General features: G+C 44.5%; 1 protein-coding gene across 3 annotated transcripts in view; it reads left to right on the top strand.

Moving 5' to 3' along the window:
* The window catches only part of LOC114364990 (caseinolytic peptidase B protein homolog), a 29679-nt gene extending 13148 nt beyond the window's left edge, over positions 1–16531 (top strand). Inside the window, exons 1-12 of one of the 3 annotated variants that reach the window (XM_028321374.1) lie at positions 1250–1553; positions 1782–1833; positions 2291–2450; positions 5334–5609; positions 6380–6481; positions 7197–7388; positions 8830–9003; positions 9739–9916; positions 14387–14524; positions 14672–14960; positions 15533–15730; positions 16317–16531. In XM_028321374.1, the coding sequence (XP_028177175.1) occupies positions 1355–1553; positions 1782–1833; positions 2291–2450; positions 5334–5609; positions 6380–6481; positions 7197–7388; positions 8830–9003; positions 9739–9916; positions 14387–14524; positions 14672–14960; positions 15533–15730; positions 16317–16320 (1962 nt within the window). In that variant the 5' untranslated portion in view covers positions 1250–1354 and the 3' untranslated portion in view covers positions 16321–16531. Of the gene's footprint in view, positions 1–1249; positions 1554–1781; positions 1834–2290; positions 2451–5333; positions 5610–6379; positions 6482–7196; positions 7389–8829; positions 9004–9738; positions 9917–14386; positions 14525–14671; positions 14961–15532; positions 15731–16316 lie in introns of those variants that run through there. The other 2 variants (XM_028321376.1, XM_028321377.1) reach the window with 2 other exon arrangements.
* The last annotated feature ends 4497 nt before the right edge of the window (positions 16532–21028 follow it).

The following is a 21028-nucleotide window of genomic DNA, read 5'->3' as shown; positions in this document are numbered from 1 at the left end:
GGGTAGGGGAGAGGGGGGCAGCTTTGAACAATTTTCATAGTTTATTAAATATCTTCTAAATTTCACTGATTTCATTATTTTTTTCTTTCTAGATAGATGTCATGGTTATCACACAACAAAATAATGATGTTCTTCTTAATTGTTCATGAACGCTTATTAAGATATTTACATTTTTGCACAGACCTGTAAATGTTCAAAACTGCCCCGTAGTCGGGGCAGCCTTGAACACGCCTGGGGCAGTTTTGAATTAGTATTTTTTTCAATGAAATAAAACTGAATATTTATGAATATGTATTTTTTAAATAATTAATAAATAAAATTCTAAATGATCAGTGTCATTTGGGATCAATTTAAAATGTTTATTTTATTTTAAATCACTCTGTACAAAGTAACACAAAACTTAGGGATATTATTAAAAAAAAAGTAAATATAAGATATATCAATTAACTAAATACTAATAAACTTTCTGTTTAATGACACATCAAAGACAAAACTGCATAATTTTAAAAATATCAATCAACTACTAAAACTAGCTTTTGCCTGGACTTCACCCAGCTTGAAATCACTTTTATCGGTTAACCTACAGTTAAATATTAAACATGAGATGTGACAGCTATGCGCATCAGTGCTGGCAATATAAATTATGATTTATACCATTGTAGCATAAATCAGTGATTTTTAAATTCATTTGTTCTAAGCTGCCCCTGTCCAAAGCTGCCCCCCTCTCCCCTATCTTTGTTCAACAATTACGTCGAAACTAATAGACGTAAACTAATAAATTTACATTCGTTTTGTAGAATAGCTCAAATACTAATAATACAATGCAAATAAAACATACCTTAACGACCTGGTTTTTCTTGTGTTGGAAAATAACTGAAAAATAAGTTAAAAAAGTAATGTATTTTTCTAATTAAATCTATTCTCACTCCCATAAAATGTATGAAACTTGTGTCTCTTTTCTTCTTCTACTAATAGATAATTTTATTGGCTATCNTTTACATATCTCTCCTGTGACATGTGATATTCATTACCATTTTTCTTTATGTCGATCCCTAGACAAAAGGTTGCTTGGCCAAAGTCCTTTAGTTCAAACCTCTTTGCCAGTTCCTGCTTGAATTTATTTATGGTTTCTCTCTTGCGTGAAGCAATTAATATATCATCAACATAGATAACGACAAATAGGTCTGCTCCATTATTGTCACATTTATGATACATACAAGGTTCACTCACTGTTGGTCTCNATGTTCAGTGAAAACGCTATAATGATGTAGAATATATCAGACTCGCGCTCAACGTCTATCAAGCTACTGACGTTACGGTAACTACAGAAAAATTGAATATTCCGTTTCGAGCAATGTCTACGCCGGTGATTCGGGCGAGCGTGCGCTGCCTGCGGTCGCTGCGGCGCACGCTGCGGCTGGCCAGCGTGCCGGTGCGGCGCGCGGGCTGCGGCGGCGGCGGCGACCAGCCCCCACGCCCGGCGCCGCGCCACTTCGCGCTCGGGGCGGGCTCCCTAGCGCTCGCGCTGCTCGCAGCTGATCACATTTACAATGGTAAGTGTATATGATATTGCAGGTCATTATCGAGTCTGTAACGTTACTACGTTCAGATACTACTATCTACTGATCAGCGTGTAAAAATTAAATTAAATTGTTCGCTGTTTGTTCGAAATGTTTTAAATTCATCGCTGTATGAGATGACAGTAATAAATGTATCGAGAATATTATCGTCGCCTAATATTATCGACATAACAGCTGAGCTTGGTTTATTTTCAATTTCAGAAAAGAGATTCTTTAAAGCTGCCCAACTGGGGAACGTGGAAGAAATAAGAAGGTACTTGTCCTGTATTCAAATTAAAACAATTTTAACACTTTCTTGGATAGTGAACTGCTATAGCGGTCATAGCAATTAAACTTCTATTGTGTCTGGGTTACTGTCCGGGAAAGTGTTAAGATTAAAAGCAGAAGCATAGCTGTCAAATGGCATGGCAAGACACAAGGGCAAGCATCATCCATCTGGGCCCCCAGTTCGAAGGGCACTTAGACCTTGACTGGCAAATCTCATATTAAACCTGCAGAAATGTTCTCCTACCCTTAGAATGTAAATTGTTAAAATTCAAATAAAAGTCATGAAAAAAAGAACTGTAATCCCATTAAGTTTTGTCCTAGATTTTCTAACTACGCCTCCTAATCAAGTGGTAAGTCGCCGATGACAACATAGATCATCAGGTACCCACTCTAGTTAAATATTTTGCACACGTCTATAAACGCTGTAACTTTGCAACGCGCAGACAAATCGAAGCGTTCGGGGACGGGCGCACTCCGGAGGGCGAGGGCGTGGCGGACGTGCGGCACGCGCTGGGCTGGACGGCGCTCATGGCCGCCGCCGCCAACGACCGCGCCGCCGCCGTGCGCGAGCTGCTGCGCCTGGGCGCGCGCCCCGACCTGCAGGTGAGGGCGGGCGGACGTGCGGCACGCGCTGGGCTGGACGAAACGAGACTCCCGTCGATTTTGTATGGCAATACCTGCCTGTGACGTCACTATTTTTCGACTCAATAAGGTAGTGGTCCCACCGCCGGCAAGTAAACGACTAAAGCCTTGATCACACGTACCGAGTAAACGGGCGAGACAGTAAAATGTTTACTCGGTCGAGAAAGTGATGTAAACGAGTAGCTGTTCACACGTGTTCTGAAATAAGCACAGTCAGTTCAGTTCTATTGAGACTTTTCTTATTCTCTAATCTGTGGACGTGACGTCAATCATTTGGCCGAGTAACGAGTGGCGAGACAGTGCACGTTCAGACCTGCCGAGCGAGCGAGCGAGACAATGCGGGGCAGCGGGAGAGTGGACACTCGGCCTAGTTAGTTGAACGGGAGTCGAGCTACTGTCTCGTCACTTTGCTCGGCCGAGCACTCGGCCGATCACTCGGCGCTATGTTCATACCTCAGATCATAGAAAGAGAATAGATATGAAGTCGCGCGTAACTACAACGAGAACCAGTGTCCCCACATTTCCCCCACCACAGCTCCCACACACACATTCAACTGTGTAAAAACAAAGCGACTGAGAGTCTACGACAACATGTGCAACCGGCTTAAAAGTGCTGTGATTGGCCAGAAGGCGTGCCTTATGGCCAATCAATGGCCGCGTGACGTGACGCACACTTTGAAAAAAGCAATTAGAGAGAAGAAAGATAAAATGGAGTCGATAAGATATCGATACTTTAAATCCTGGGGGCAAGGCTCGAAATTGGTTTAAAAAATGCTTGTATGAAAACCTTTTTATTATTATACGTTATTATTATGTTCTTTAACGATTTTTGCATAAAGGAGTCAGTTCCATTTTGTATGGACGAAAAACTCAGAATCAATTATTGGGACTAAATGAAGTTACCTTATATTAATTTACCCCAACCAAAGCTCAATGTCGTTATCGATGGAGTATAGAAGTTATAGACTGACAAAGTTTGTATGAAAAGTCATGGGTTAAGTAGGTACTTGCGATTTTTACCAGTATTTACAATATTGGTAATATATTATTATTTACTTTAATAATAATAACAGGATCACTGTAATTATTATTAACTACTATCGCGCATTAACTTTTTAATTATGGCGAAATTCGTACCGCCTATGTTTATCAAAAATAATGCCTATATTAGGCTTTCAACTAGCTCTTATAGTAATTACATAGTTGACAGTTACTAATCCCTTCTACTATTGTTATTGTTTTTGTAAAAACTTAAAAATCGCAAGCAACTCATGATTTTTTCATTCAAAATTAGAAAATAGAAAATAATAATTTACTTCTATTTATCGATAATAGGAAACCGTATTAGAACACGAGCCCTGCACTATGTTACGACCGGCACATGCGGCCGTACTGTGTATTTTCACGCGTCAGTGGATATCGGAAGAAATAAAATACATTGCGCAGTAGTTACGCATGACATAAAGTGGTTGCTAACTAAATCGTCAATGTACAACGTGTTTGAATTTTTATCACCACTAATTTCGATATCGCAGTAAATGTCACGGCACTGAATTCGTTCGTAAAAATGTTTAGTTTTTTTATTTATAAGCAAAATACCAATGGATTTGCAATACTTACATGTGGTAAATGACTTCATTGTTCCTGTAGTTCTTCGTTTCACTTATGTTATTGCACGTTACGACGCATTATCCAACAATATCGGAGAACATTTCCTCAGTACGACTGAATCGCGACTAACCTGGCGTCGCGGGCGATGTTCGTTTCTGGGCATATCGCGGAGACACGCGCCACGCCCCCGTTTCACATCTATTCCCTTCTATGATCTGAGGTTCATACGCACCGATTACTCGGCCGAGAGCACTGTCTCACCCGATTACTGGGTACGTGTGATCAAGGCTTAACTATCGGCTATTTTCTCGCTCAAGAAACGTACAAAAGATATCCATTCCGTGTGAACAAAAGAGAAGCATAATTATACAAATAGTTATAATCGCTGACTGTTCTCACTACGACTCGTTTTACTAGTTTTGTCGCTGAGCGACGAGCTTTCATAAATAAATTCGCTCAGCGATACTCGTTCAGCGATGTACATAATATAACGCGCGCGCATTTTTGCACAGGACTGAGCGACCGCGGGCGAGTGGCGCTAGTAATCGCTCGTCGCACTCGCACACTCGCTTATAGCCCGACGATAAAACTATTGAAACTACACACTCACTTCCCGCTGATCGCCAACTCGTTTATATTTTCTAGTTCTACTCGTTTCTCGTTCATCGTTGGCGGTCGGACCGCTCCCTTAAACTACTTACTTTTTCAATTACAAATGCAAACATAAATCTTAATTTACAGGTAACTTCTCTCAGGTAATCTGTCTTTTTAAAAAAGTTGTATTTTAGAATTATTCGGTCGGGAATGGTTAAATACCCAATTTGAGTCAATTTGTTGTGTTTGTTGTGTTGTACTACTATACGAAAATAAATAAATAAAAAAAAATAATGAGGGTTTTCGCGATTGAAAAATCCGCCAGATGGCAATACGTAGACGCGAGGTCCAAATCAAATCAAATTTCTTTATTTGCGTAATTTCAGGTACCTACATAAGTGGTCTTACATAGATTTGGTAGGTTTCACTGAAATTTGCTCGAACTAGGAAGCGTGCAAATATTAAAAAGCCAAATGCTGCATGATTGGTTATTTTTGACATGACATTGACAGATAGGTCAAAATCCACCAATCACGCAGCAGTCAGACCCTACATCCACGTCCCGCCATCTGGCGGATTTTTCAATCGCGAAAACCCTAATTGAATAGCACAATATTCGCATGGCGCCTCCTCGTGCAGGAGCGCTACGCGGGCGCGGCCACGGCGGCGGCGGCGGCGGGCGTGCACCCGCTGGAGGCCATGCAGCGGCGCGAGGACGAGTTCTGCGCGAGCATGAACGCGCGCGCGTCGTTCCTGGGCTGGACGGCGCTGCACTACGCCGCGCTGGCCGACTCGGCCGGCGCCGCGCGCGCGCTGCTCGAGGCCGGCGCCGACCCCACCACGCGCGACCACGCTGGCCGCCGCGCGCTCCACTACGCGCGCGACCCCTCGCCCGCGCGTGACCTCATCCTGCAGGTCAGGCCCGCTTCGTAGGGACGAAGATTTTTTTTTCTTTTGTTTTGTGGTTTGATCATGCGATCGGTCCTTAAAAACTATAAGCAGATGGGGTGGATTCTTTTCGACATTTAGGGCACTGCTCCCAGCTTAAACAGGCCTTTCTTTTTCTCAATTTCATGTTAATTTTCAGACTAATTGTCAAAGATATCCCACCGCTTCTTAAGCCGCCGTATGGTTTCTGGGGTAGTAAGCTGCCCTGCCAACTGGTTCGGGTGCTTTGACAGTCTTAGTTTGTAGCTTTTTCCGTGTCTATCTCTTGCTTCACTATAGGCACGTTCAATAACTCTTGCAGCTCTGTTGTTGTTATAAACCATGGACAAGGAATAGAACAAACAACTTGTAACACTCGGCAGAGTGCAACCTGCCACGGCAGACGCAGTTCCGCGCGTATCTCCCGCGATTCGGCCAGTTATAACCGAAAGGTTGGAATGGCCAAAGTGGTGGTGGGTTGTCCCTATCAAAAGGTCAGGCCAGCTGCCACACCGTCAGAGCTGGATGCCGGAAGCTGACGTCTCTCGTCTCCGATATATTCGAATAATATAAAACAATTTTATTTACATCTATGCCGCCATTACTCTTCTGATCTTCTCTGTAATATTTGTTTGTATTCTGTTCATCTATTGCATCGATTGGTTTTCCTTTTTAATATTTGAAAAAAAGTTTTCAATGTTTAAGCGTTCGGTTTTCTTAATCGAATGCACCGGACTGAAGTGAAGTGGTGTTGACAGCACACGCGGCGGTGGGAGCAGGCCGCCGCGGCCGCCGCCGCCGAGGAGCGCCGCCGGTTCCCGCTGGAGCAGCGCCTCAAGCAGTACATCGTTGGACAGCAGGTGACACGCAGCGCAACACCCTCAAGGCTTCGGCAGACCAAACGCGGGGCAGTAACAGCACATCAGTGCAGTTTGAATGCGGGCCCGCGCAAGTTGTAATACAAGGAACTCTTTGAAGTGTGTCACACCAAATTTGAACGGCCCGCGCTCCAACTGCGTCTCACTACAACTGCCGAACGACAAACCAGGCGGCGCGGGAGCGGGACAGAAGCGGCGCGAGCGCAGGCCCGCGCTGTTGTATTACTATTTATTTATTTATTTATTTATTAGGGACATCAACAGCTTACAGATTTCAATGTAACATTAGACTATGGCGGCCATATTACCATGACTCTCCGGAGGCAGGGCGGTAGCAGTGCAGCGCAGCGCGTTGAAAGCGGTTTACGAATATTGTATTTTTTTACAACCGCCCGCGTTGCAACCGCTTTGAAACTGCCGCTGCCTTCAGTGTGCCTACTGCCGCGCTGCAACTGACCCGCACTGCTTCTGTCCCGCGTTTGGTCTGTGGAAGCCTTCAATGTTGATCAATTATATTAAAATCACGCTATAACTAAAGCCTGGTCCGTGAGCACGCTCGCACACTCACTGCGGGCGCGCGTCGCACAGTCGCGACAGCAATATAATTACGCGCGAGCGATAAGGATGGGTAGCTTGGGGTCACTGGACAAAATTCTACATGCTCACGGACCAGGCTTTAGTGTATCTTATCACGCAGGCGGCCATCGAGACGGTGGCGGCGGCGGTGCGGCGCAAGGAGAACGGCTGGGCGGACGAGGAGCACCCGCTGGTGTTCCTGTTCCTGGGCAGCTCGGGCATCGGCAAGACGGAGCTGGCCAAGCAGCTGGCGCGCTACATGCACCGCGACGACCCCGCCGCCTTCATCCGCCTCGACATGTCCGAGTACCAGGTACCACGAGCGACCGGGCCGGGGGTAGAGTTGCCAGGCGTCCGGATAAAGCCGGACATACTTAGGTTTTTGATTGCGTGTCCGGCCAAAATAACCGATGTCCGGCCTGTCCGGCTGTTGTTAGGCTTTTTATTTGGCTGCCGCGCCAGGCGAAAGTCGAGCCACAGAATAAGGCACGCACGCATCAGGACGTTAGGCAACCGATGATGATAGTACTCACTCGTGAGCTCACTAATTGACTCACACGTGAGTCGCATGTCCGGCTTTTAGGGTAAAATGTCCGGCTAAATGAAGCACAGAGTCCGGCTTTTGTGTTTTTGGACCTGGCAACCCTAGCCGGGCGGAAGGGAGAATTCACATGCGCGTATATTATACTGAGGCCGGGGTGGCTCAGAATGGTCTGGTACCCTCCCAGGACTTTGGGCTACTGATTCGAAGATGATGGTTGACAGTGGCGGATTTACAGATTTACCGCCCGTAGGCTTGAGCTTGTTTTGACTGACCTTGGCAAACATTCCGAAATACGTATCTAATTTGTGTATGTAAAAAATAATTATGATCTAAATCTGCCGCCCCTTAAAATTTGCTGTCCTAGGCTTCAGCCTTCTCAGCCTGCTGGTAAATCCGCCACTGACGCTTGATAGTACTAATTAATGCACTATTATACTAATCCTACCCATATCTGTTTAATAATCACACTCCCTTCCCCTTGGTACATCAGGGGCCAGGTTTTCTGAAAAATAACTCTAGATACGCCAATGAGAATTGACCTCGCGCATAGACGCTAATAAAATAAATAAATATCCTTGGACATTTTACACTGCGCTTCTAGTCCTAAACTAAGCAAAGCTTGTACTATGGGTACTAGACAATGGATATAAACATACTTAAATACTTTTTTTTTAAATACATACTTGTCTTATTGTACATAGAAAACACCCAGTCTAATACAAACAAAGAATTATGTTCATGCACACAAATGTTTGTACTGTGCGGGAATCGAACCCGCTACCTCCAGAATAGTAGTCCGTATCGAATCACTTACCACAGAATAATAATAAGTACTACGTACAGAAGTTTTACTTCGCGAAGGTATTTAAAAAAATGTATGCTCAATGTCATTAACAATATGGTGTAATTTAGCATGTCTCAAGATTCAAGCACCATTTTGTTGACAAACGTCAGTGATCGGCACCGGGCCGAAGCTATAGGGCAATTTTTTTCCATTATACACAAGAATACGCGTGGGTGAGTCATTTGCTCGCTCGTATGTGAGGCCTTGTCGAATAGTAATCCTGTAAGGTGCCATCGTGCGTGTTTTGTTTTCGATGTAAACTCGCGGAGATGAACAGGCCTGGCCATATATGTTTCAGGATCACTTTGTATATCAACAGTTTGTTGTCGATCGACACGCAAATGAAAGTAACGTATTCCGCCGCAGGAGAAGCACGAGGTGGCGAAGCTGATCGGCGCGCCGCCCGGCTACGTGGGCCACGAGGAGGGCGGGCAGCTGACGCGCGCGCTGGCCCGGCGCGCCGACGCCGTCGTGCTGTTCGACGAGGTGGACAAGGCGCACCCCGACGTGCTCACCGTGCTGCTGCAGCTCTTCGACGAGGTGAGCCACGCAGGACGTGCTGCGCTCAATCAGGGATGTTATGGATATCCGTAACAGTAACCGAAACTATTGGATATCCGAATTAAAAAATATATCCGTAACCGAAACAGATTCAAAAGTTTTGGATAAAGGCGGAGTTTAAATGTTAATATTTTTAATATTTGTTACTTATCTGGCATCTCCTAGCTCCATTCTGATATATTCGCTTGTTTTACCTTTATCATAGGTACCGTTATCCTACTTCCTACTAATATTATAAATGCGAAAGTCTGGATGTCATGATGTCTGGATGTTTGTTACTCTTTCACGCAAAAACTACTGAACGGATTTTGATGAAACTTTACAGTATTATTGTTTATAACCCAGAATCCTACTAATATTATAAATGCGAATGTTTGGATGTCATGATGTCTGGATGTTTGTTACTCTTTCACGCAAAAACTACTGAACGTATTTTGATGAAACTTTACAGTATTATTGTTTATAACCCAGAATAACATATAGGCTATAATTTATAACGATCTGTGACAAACGAAATTATACGCGGGCGAAGTCGCGGAAAAAGATAGTAGTACATAAAGTAGCTATGTGCGTCGCGCGGCATCTTGCTATTTGAATTTTACCTTTTAAAATTCTAATATCCGTAACCGAAATTATCCGAAACTTTCGGATAATCCAACCGAAACTTCATATCCATAACATTCGGCTCAAATATACAGACAACTTCATCCGTAGGGCCGGCTCACCGACGGCAAGGGCAAACTGATTGAGTGCAAGAACGCCATCTTTGTGATGACGTCGAACCTGGCCGCGGACGAGATCGCGCAGTACGGGCTGCAGCTGCGAGGCGAGGCCGAGGCCCGGGCTGCCCAGCGCGCGCGCGCCTCGCCGCTGCCCACCGCCGACCACAAGGGTCAGTGTTTATTTATTTATTTATTTCAAAAATCAAAAAAATCAAAAATCAAAAGTATTTATTTAGTTTAGACACATTCGTCAAAATATTATTATAGAAAATAATAATAAAAGAAAAGGTAGCCCTTATGGGGCACTTTACATGTCTCCTTATCTTTTGGGCCCTACCAGCGCTTCGAGACAAACATATTATCGTCGGCCGTTTGGTGTAGTGGTTCGAAACGGACTACTATTCCGAAGGTAGCGGGTTCGATTCCCGCACAGTACAAACATTTGTGTGCATGAACATATTTGTTTGTATTGGACTGGGTGTTTTCTATGTATAATAAGTATGTATTTACAAAAAAAAAAGTATTTAAATATGTTTATATCCGTTGTCTAGTACCCATAGTACAAGCTTTGCTTAGTTTGGGACTAGAAGCGCAGTGTAAAATGTCTAAGGATATTTATTTATTTATTTATTTATTTATTTATATAGCAAGTGCTGAGAAGAAACGCTGGAACAAACTCAGTCACCACTAATTTCCAGGAATTATCTAACGGTAAGAATAACCAAATTCAAGTCAAATATGTGCAGTATTGTGCAGACTGAACTGACCACGCGTCCTTGTCATCAATATAGTCTCGAACCTTGTAGTACCCTTTGGACCTAAGGGTATTTTTTTCAGAGCAGGTCCAAAGCGCTTACAAGCTTAAAAATAAAATAAACATGTCAAACACTTGCACAGTGTGCACGAGTGTCGACCGCATGAGTGGTGCAAACGCCTACTCGTATAAACCTTTCAGCTCCTCGTTAAAACGCATCGAGTAACAGAAAACGGGGTGCGCCAAAGTTCACCTAAATTTTCAACTCCGAAAATTGGAAGTCCGAAAATGTTCCTCCTAAAATTTTTCATCCTAACAATCACAATTCCTAACTACTCTGTCTCTAATGTTCATAATTCCGAATCATTCAACTTCATAATGTCATTAGCAATAAACATCTATTATACTTTTATTTGTTCTCCTAGATTTTCTAAACATAACCATATTTTACACTATTATTCAAAGTCATATCTTTTTTGTTTAGATTTCTTTCTTTGACGATATATTAAAGTTCAAGTTTGTTGGCATTAGCACGTACGAGGGCTGCACTAAAAGTATCGGGAATGGAATATTTCCACTGTTCCTATCATATTAAAATATTTTTAATTGCAAACTCCTTGGTTTTAAGCATCGAATACCATTTATTTATTTAAAAAAAGATTCTCGGTCTTATCACAAGGTCTTGTGAAACTTGTTTAGTCGCTGAGAAAATGGAATTGACTCGAGAAAATTCAAGAGCGATGATTTATTATGACTTTCGGAGTGGTTTAACACAAAAACCGTGTGTTGACCGGATGATTTCTGCATTTGGTAATGAAGCCCCATCCATAACCACAATTTATCGCTGGTTTGCTGAATTTCAACGTGGACGTGTCAAGCTCAGTGATGGTCCCCGTCAAGGTCGTCCAAAAACTGCAGTCACCCAATAAAACGTTGATGCTGTGCGTAAGCTGATTGAAGAAGATCGACATGTGACATACCGCGAAATTCAGGCAACTTTAGACATTGGCATGAGTCAAATACAAATAATCTTGCATGAACAATTAGGTGTAAAAAAGTTGTTTTCCCGATGGATGCCGCATTCGCTCTGTGAAGAGCAAAAAGCGGCTCGCGTTACTTAATGCGTCAGAACTCTCGGAAGATTACACTTTAAATGCTAGGTTTGTATTGTCGGCCGTTTGGTGTAGTGGTTCGAAGTGGTAGCGGGTTCGATTCCCGCACAGTACAAACATTTGTGTGCATGAACATATTTGTTTGTATTGGACTGGGTGTTTTCTATGTATAATAAGTATGTATTTACAAAAAAAAGTATTTAATTATGTTTATATCCGTTGTCTAGTACCCATAGTACAAGCTTTGCTTAGTTTGGGACTAGAAGCGCAGTGTAAAATATCTAAGGATATTTATTTATTATTTATTTTATTTATTAACTTTTATCTCAAGAACAAAATCTATTTGACATATTTCCATCCTACAATTGGTGAAATATCAGCCCCAGAACAAATATCTTTTCTATGGCAGAATAAGAAACACCAAAAAATCCTTTATCAAAACAATGACACGTGTCGTAAGATGATTCAATGTTTAAAGTAGACCACGCAGACACGGTAATATTATCATACAGTATTGTAACTTCATATAAACGGACAAAACGCGAGCTTTAATTCGAAATTCAAATCTCGGTATGCGCTCGACATGCAAAAGTCGGAGGTGTCGCGAATGTGCAATCGGACGATGTGTTGTTTTTAAAACAGTAAGCGCTCTTTTTTTATAAACATAATTACAAGTACCTATTTATACAGGGTATAATATAATGATATCAATTTTCTGACTTCATCATACCATTTATAAGAAGGTATAATCATGGACTAGTGTCGGCTTATAAACCCATTTACCTAAACACCCTGCATCAAGCATTTTGTACGCCTAAGTCGAGACGCATACATTTTACGGTCGTAAATTTATAAGATTTGTAAATCTTAACACAAATATATTCTTTTAATTAAATCTACTAATCACAAAACAACATGCATTTTTATCCTATTTCATTCACAAAGTATTTTGTTTGTCAAAATAAAATTAAGATTACAATCACAAAATACATTCACAATACTAGATAAAAATTCAAAGTAGGCAGATGTCATGAAAATAGGTCTGCAAGGCAGGCAGCCCTATCGCATCTTGTCATACGGTGACATTCCGCGCGGCTGTTGACATTTATTTCAAAAATATGGCCGAGTTGGAATACTGTATAGATATTATTACCGTGACGCAGATATGAATTGTATAGATAGATTAATTACGTACGATAGACGTACATATGTATGTATAGATAGATTAATTCATATCTGCGTGGTCTACTTTAAACATTGAATCATCTTACGACACGTGTAATTGTTTTGATAAAGGATTTAAATAAAAATGAATTGATGTTTGTTAGTCTGATTAAAACTCGAGAACGGCTGGGCCGATTGAGCTGATTTTGGTTTTAAAATGTTTGTCGTAGTCCAGGGTAGGTCTAAACGGTGAGCAAATACGCGCGCGATATTGTTTTTCTGTAACAGACAAAATTCCACGCGAGCGAAGCCGCGGGCGGAAAGCTGTATGTAATAGAAAGAGAGGTCAATAAGTCAAAATGACTAGCATGCAACTACTCGCGTATAAATTGTAATCACGCACTTATTACAATACATACATGATTAGTCCGTATGCGTACTGGCGATGTATATTTTGGAGGAAGATAATTGACCTAAGTCACTACAAAGTATACGCGAGCAGTACGCAGCGTATGCGTACTGGTCGTGTATAGTTTGGAGGAGCTTAGTAAAAAAAGTCATATCCAAACTATACTCGATTAGTTTCACACCCTTGCGTTCTGGCTATGTATAGACTGGAAAGACGCGGTGCCGCGGTGTTCGGAGAACTCGTAGTCGTGTAGCAACATCGTGCAGTCGTAGTGACTCGTAGACGCGTAGTGATGGTAGCTAATGGACCAGCTACGTCTTAGTACCCGCTACGGCGTTCGGAGTCTGTAACTCGTTGTCGTGTAGCAGTATCGTGCAGTCGTAGTGTTCGCTACGGCGTACTTCAGTGTTCGGAGTTTGTAACTCGTAGCCGTGTAGCAACAGTGTGCTGTCGTAGTGACTCGTAGACGCGTAGCGATCGTAGTTGGTGGATCGTCTGCTACGGCGTACCCCATAATTTATTAGGCCTCAGCCTCGAGTTTAGCGGGCAGCGGGGCGGGAGCGGCGGCGGCGCGGGAGCGGGGCGGGCAACACAGACCCGTTCTCGAAACAAGCGGGCAGCTCGCGCGGCGCTTTAGCGGCGAAGTGTTGTGTTCGGGGTTGTGTTGTCGAGATATTTGTTTTTATTCGCAAACGAAATGTCTGAACAACGCGGCGACAATTTTATTTCGATTCAAATTTATTCCTAACGCTCGATTTATTCTTGTGGGCAAAAGAAGGAGTGCGCTGCCCGCTCGTTGCCCGCTCCCACGCCGCTGTTTTCGAGAACCGGTCTATCTGATTTTACGCATAAGATCCTGCCGCTCCCGCGCCGCTACCGCCGCCGCCCCGCTGCCCGCTAAACTCGAGACTGAGGCCTTATTGTGTGCGTCCTGCACAGTCGTAGTGACTTGGTAGACTCGTAGCAGCCAGTTGTCGTAGCGAGTAGCGACTGGTGTGGTGGCTCGTAACAGCTGTAGTATGTCTCGTCGTAGTAGTTTTACCTCGACGTGTTTTCGGGTAACACATCTATTCGCTTGTAGCGTCTTCTCCATATTAATAGGATGTAACCTCCACGCAAAATTATCTTGAATAGAATTTCTGTAACGTACAGTAATGCGCCTCATTATGACTCAAGCAATAACTTGCAATTTTTCACTCAGTGGAGGTTCGCGCCGTCACGCCAGTCGCCGGCGTCGTGGAGAAACCGTCGTCGGAAACGTTGCAAGCGTCGCACCGCTTCCGCGAGGGCCTGGTGCGCGCGGCCCTCCAGCGGCACTTCGGCCGCGACGAGTGCCTCGGTGTGTGCCACGGCTGCCGTTACAACCGCGTTTTGACGTACACCAGTTTATGAAAATTCGATCGCCCGTTTAAAAATGAGTGCAACCCTGTCGTCAGGTTCAGCCTCGGTACCTACGTTCGCTGACATCCCTCCGTTTGTCCGACAGTGGAGGCGCGCGACAAGGCGCCGGTGCCGGTGGCGGACGAGGCGTCGGAGCCGCTGGAGGTGTCGCGGCACTTCAAGGACAGCGTGGTGCGGCCCATCCTCAAGCGGCACTTCGGGCGCGACGAGTTCCTCGGCCGCATCAACGAGATCGTGTACTTCCTGCCCTTCTCGCGCCAGGAGCTGCTCACGCTGGTCAGCCTGGAGCTCAAGCGCTGGGCCGACAAGGCGCGCGCGCGCCACGCCGTCGAGCTGCGCTGGGAGGGCGGCGTGCTCGGCTGCCTCGCCGACGGGTCGGTGCCCCTTGCGATTTTAATGTCTAATTTTCCTATACAATGTATTTTGTTTTTGGAATAAATAAATGTGAATGTGAAATGTGATACTCTGCGTCGGCTGAGCGGCCGCCCGGCGCCATGACTAAGGCCTCAGCCTCGAATTTAGCGGGCAGCGGGGCGGGAGCGGCGGCGGCGCGGGAGCGGCAGGATCTTATGCGTAAAATCAAATAGACCGGTTCTCGAAAACAGCGGCGCGGGAGCGGGCAACGAGCGGGCAGCGGCGCGGAAGCGGGCAACGAGCGGGCAGCGCACTCCTTCTTTTGCCCACAATAAATCGAGCGTTAGGAATAAATTTGAATCGAAATAAAATTGTCGCCGTTGTTCAGACATTTCGTTTGCTAATAAAAACAAATATCTCGACAACACAACCCCGAACACAACACTTCGCCGCTAAAGCGCCGCGCGAGCTGCCCGCTTGTTTCGAGAACGGGTCTGCGTTGCCCGCCCCGCTCCCGCGCCGCCGCCGCCGCCGCCGCCGCCCCGCTGCCCGCTACACTCGAGGCTGAGGCCTGACGTCCCGTCTGTTGCAGCTACGACGTGCACTACGGCGCGCGCTCCATCAAGCACGAGGTGGAGCGGCGCGTGGTGAACCAGATCGCGCTGGCGGCCGAGCGCGGCGCGCTGGCCCGCGGCTGCAGCGTGCTGCTCACCGAGCGCGCCGGCCGCGTGGCCCTCGCCGTGCGCCGCCCGCCCAGCCCCGACTACACGCCCGTCGACCTGCACGCCGCGTGAGTGTGGCCCCCGGGGCCCCCGCGCCCGCCCAGCCCCGACTGCACGCCCGTCGACCTGCACGCCGCGTGAGTGTGGCCCCCGGGCCCCCCGCGCCCGCCCAGCCCCGACTACACGCCCGTCGACCTGCACGCCGCGTGAGTGTGGCCCCCGGGCCCCCCGCGCCCGCCCAGCCCCGACTACACGCCCGTCGACCTGCACGCCGCGTGAGTGTGGCCCCCGGGCCCCCGCCGTGCGCTGCCCGCCCAGCCCCGTGAGTGTGGCCCTCGGCCCCTTGGCCCCCCGCCGCGCCCGGTCCCGACTAACAACAGTGGACTTGCACGCTGCGTGAGTGTGGCCCCCCGGTCCCTGGCCCCCCAGCGCTCGCCGCGGCCCGCCCTGCCCTAACTACACACCCGTGGATTAGCACGTCGTCTAGCATGTACCTTAATATTACTTTTAGGTGTTCTCCCACTAAGTCAAAAAAAATCTGCTAACTAATCTCCCTTTATATTTTTCCACACTTTTTCTAAAATACATAGAATGAAGCTTATCGTATGTTTCCTTGTAAAATATTCTACTCATACTATTTTTTATCCCACACAGATGAAGACGAATGAAGCCCCTAAAACAAAACATCGTAAGGGTGCAGCTGTCATTCCGAGCTAGCGCCAGCCTCCACGGCGTGACGTCACCGTGCTGGACCGGGTACGTCACTCCTTGTTACCGACGACCGCGAATTGACCAAAGAACGCACCGGTCTATATTTTATTAGGTTATTACGTAACTCAGTAGCCGCATAATATATTCTTATTCAGAAATACAGTATTTTATTCAGACAACCCAGTTCCGATACGTCATTCCTTTTTTATTTTTTTCTTTGGCCAATTTTCGAATTTTTCTTTTTACTGTTTTTCCTGAATTCACATGATAATTGTTTTATACTTACAAATCGACATTCTAATTGATTGATGATCTATATGGAAATTATCCATCATATTATGGAAAACTATTGTTTGATTATATTTGTGTTTCACAAAGCCTAAAACAGTCTGCACATCTGACTAACTGTACCTCTAGTAGGAAAAACTTTCGAGTTCGTTTCGTTGCGTATTCAAAGTGTCATCGAAAAATTTTGTATGAAAAATTAAACAGCGCCCCCTAGGGCGGCTATAATATAGGGGGCGCTGTTTAATTTTTCATACAAAATTTTTCGATGACACTTTGAATACGCAACGAAACGAACTCGAAAGTTTTTCCTACTAGAGGTACTGAATAATAAAATTAGTGAGAAATTCTTCACCGAACCCATAACTTTCCCAGGTACGGTCCCGAATACAAAATTGATCGTTAAGATGTGTGGAAAATAGTATTCTTAGAATACGTGGTTCTTGATTGGTTTACAATCGTGAAACCTACCATCGCTAAACAATAAAATAAAGAACGTTTGATTGCATACAAATTCNACAAATACGCGGATGCTTTACCTCATATATCACTCATGAAGTATTTCAATTCAAAATTTCAAAACATTTTAAAAATCCAACTGTGTGAGTTAAAGTGGATGTGAAAAGTTAACGAAGTTTATCAAATTAATATCACTTCTATATTTCTATAATTGTTGTAAAAATATGAGATCCCTGCCGTCTCCAATTCTTTGTTTTAAAAATAAACTGAAACACGATCAATTTACTTCGTGTCCCGTGAATATTGCGAATCTGAGTTCAGATGCCGTTCTGCTAGAGGGTTGAAAATTAAAGACAGGAGTAAATAGTGCTTATTTTATTAAAGTTCGCACCGTTATATACAAATACAATGTATAAATAAATAACAATCTTACAAAATATAATAGTTGCCGCTCGAGCGCGTGGAAGGCCTCTGTCGCACGCGGCTCCGGCTGCGAGCGCGGGCCGGCGGGAGCGCCTCCCGTACCGTGCTCCACCCACTCCCCTTGCGCTCCTGCAGCCCTGATGCCGTCCGTTACCCAGGGACGGTGTTATATGAAATCTTGGAATTATAATTACAGTCTTAAGTACTATGTACCATGTGTACTATGGATTATTAGATTTTGGGTCTGATTATGATATCTGAAGTCTGTGAAGTCGTGTTATAGGTACGATAATGTTCTGGGCAAAACTTATTAATCGGAACGGAGTAGCGTCGTGTTTGTTGGCTTTATAGAATCGATGCTTTTTCAAATAGTACTGCTGACTTAATATTTGTCGATCCATGATGTTACATTTCGGATACAGTTTTATCGGTGTGACTTTTTAGGCCGTTCAGTGAATGTTTTAATGAAGTACCTACGATGTAGGCAGTTGCTTGCGTCAATGAGTAGGTACGAAACACGAGTGCGCTCCCCTCGGGCCCGCAGGCCCGCCTCGGCGCCCGCGCGCCCGACCAAACGAAGCGCTCACTTCAATTATTTATATTATAGGCCGTAAATAACTTATTTTAACTCGCAACATCGCTCTGGTGTAAATAAATAGATGACGTTGAATGTCACGCAAGTATTATTCCAAAATGTTACCATACATACTTCATTCCCATATTTTACATTAATACCGGGGTCATCATATTATGACAATAATTAATACGCACATTGTATATTCTGTAATCGACTCTGTCTCTTGAAACTTGTTGAAACCCAGTGGCTATAACGCCGGTAAATTTTTAGTTAAATATAATGTGCTTGCACGCTACCCTACAACAAGTATACGCTTCGATATGATTATGTTTACGCAGTCGTATTCAAATTCAAATATTTTTGTGCTATACAAAATAATCATTTTGACCCAGTTTCCTGGTTTTCAACTTCTTTAACTGAAGTTAAAAGCGAAAACGACCACTTTTTTCAATAATCTCAGACAGAACAAAATATCATCAGTATGTCGTATCACTAAAAACTAAGTAAGTACCTATTTATAGTTCTAACACTTAATTCAGTGAGTGCCTGAGGTATGGGAGCGGTACGGGAGGGGCGACATTGACATATTATATCGTGACAGAGAATATAGATGAACTACACTGAAATGTCCCACCGACGACATTGACAGCAGGGCGCCACCATCTTCGTGCAACTATATGGTTTCCACCGTGGCAAAAGTCGGAACTAGCGATCCGCTATTGACGGTGGCCCCCCTGTCAGTGTCAAATAAAGGACAGTTCAGTGTAGTTCATCTATACATATCTGAAGTGTCACTGACGTTTGACGTCTTAAAAACCCCCTCCCGTGCCGCTCCCATACCTCAGGCGCTGACTGAGTTAGGGGCTAAATCTATAAAATGCTTTATTAGATGCTTCGTTTTGTCGGGTGCACGATACATTGCTTTAATAAAATGCTCTATACTGAATTTACTATTACATATATCCATATCTTGTAGTAAACCAAACATATCTGTTGCCTCATAGAATATATCGTAATTTATTATAAGAATGTAAAACTTTGTGATCACATATGATTTAATCAATAAGTATTGCGTCAAATGTATATTATCTTACCTATCTAGGCCTACGCCCTATCTAACCTACGTGTCTTATAAAATCAGGGGTGATCATCTCGGGTTTAGGAAAGTAGGTATAACATGTTTTTTGAAAAATCCCTGTTTCATGTTGTTCGTTCTTACTTATTAGGTAATTACCGCTATTTTATGTGCGCCGACTGAGTAACTTATTATTGGAAAACTTTCTGGAACACATCATTTCTATTAACTTATTAGCACTTAAACTAAGTACAACGCAACGCGTAGGAAGGTATATAAAATATTTTGCTTATAAATACGTAACTACATCTTAAAATTTCACTTGTAACTACATAACTAATTGGTGTTCAATAAAATATGCCTTCGTTAATATAATTAGGAAGATCTACCGACTACTAGGTAATATGTGTATATTTATTATTTCTATTAGGAGCGACTAGCCTTAAGTGCAAACAGCAAATATTTGCAATATTCGATGCCCGGGAAATTCTCGTGTACTTGTGGCATAGCTCATTCGTGACTACTAGTAATATTTTCCCTATTTACTGAAAACCGGTCTCGATCAAAGGCAGGGGATGTTTTTGAGAGGACTAGAAACCGATAGAAGCACTTTCAAATCTCATATTTCATATTAATGTTATTACGCCTGCCTTGATTTTTGGATTTAGTCTAATATTTGGTGTTATCACCCATATTTTATTACCCTTACGATCTTAAAGATAAATAATGATGATGATGATGATGCGCGACACTGACGTTATTGTGGTTTTAATTTGAAATGATCATATCGCCTGTATTTACATTGAATAAATACACCCATTATAAAACTTTTTCTGTGACCGAATTTAGGTAATCGTACTAAAAGTCTATATTTATATCACAATAGAAAAATTGGTCGTAATGATAACTAACCATTACACTTAAAATTACTTGAAGATTGTGACGGCACATAACGTCTAGTGTTGCGCTCAGTAGAAGTACCAACACATTTATTACTCCTCATCGATCACTAAAGCTAAGTATTACATACCGTACTTGGTTGTTTTCTATTCGGACGTTTCTTACAAACTTTACTGAGATCGCTTCGCGATCGCCACGGAAATGTAGCGACGTACGCAAGTTTGTTTAGTTTTCTCAAAACTAGTGATATACTAAATTATGCTCGGACGATCAAAGAAATTGATATTTTGTGCTCTCTTGTCATTATTTATCACACAGTCGACTTCGGTCAAACATTACTCAGTTTCTTTTCACTGGAATGAGTTTCCGTCGACACACGCGGCGAGGCCACCGAAGCCGCGGTCAGTCTACAGAACCGCGAGCGAAAATGTTCTTAAATAGGAATCGTTTTCCGCGCTCATCGGGCCGGACGACTCGCGCCCGTCAGAAGACGCTCCCTCGCGCGGCGCAGGCGGCTCCTCGGAGCGGCTAGAGCCAGCCGGCCGAGTGGTGCGGCGCGTGGCCGTGCAGCGGCGTCACGCCCGCCAGCCGCGCCAGCGCCGCGCAGCGCCCGCACGTGGCGCCCGCGCCCGCGCCGCCGCCCGCCGCCTCCGGCTCCTCGTCCGGCGCGCTCGCGCTCGAGCANACCCGCGCCGGCACCGAGCTGGCGCGCTGCAGGGCCTCAGGGCCCGCGGGGGCGCGGGCGGGCCGGCCGCGCTCCTCCGTGCGAGACTCCTGAGCGCCTGAAAAAGTTCGACACTGATTTGTAAAATTAATTGGCGAACTTAAAAATCTTTAATCGATAGGCGATTCGTTAGATTCCTTCGAGCCTAATATTTAAAACCGGTCACTGAGATGCGAGCGCCGAGCGCTCCTACCTGCGGCGGCTGCGGCGGC

This window comes from Ostrinia furnacalis, unplaced genomic scaffold (assembly GCF_004193835.3).
Source record: "Ostrinia furnacalis isolate ACB-3 unplaced genomic scaffold, ASM419383v2 OfSCF7525, whole genome shotgun sequence".
Taxonomy (NCBI): domain Eukaryota; kingdom Metazoa; phylum Arthropoda; class Insecta; order Lepidoptera; family Crambidae; genus Ostrinia; species Ostrinia furnacalis.
Note: the sequence above shows the minus strand (reverse complement) of the source record. Positions and strands in the feature narration are given on the sequence as shown.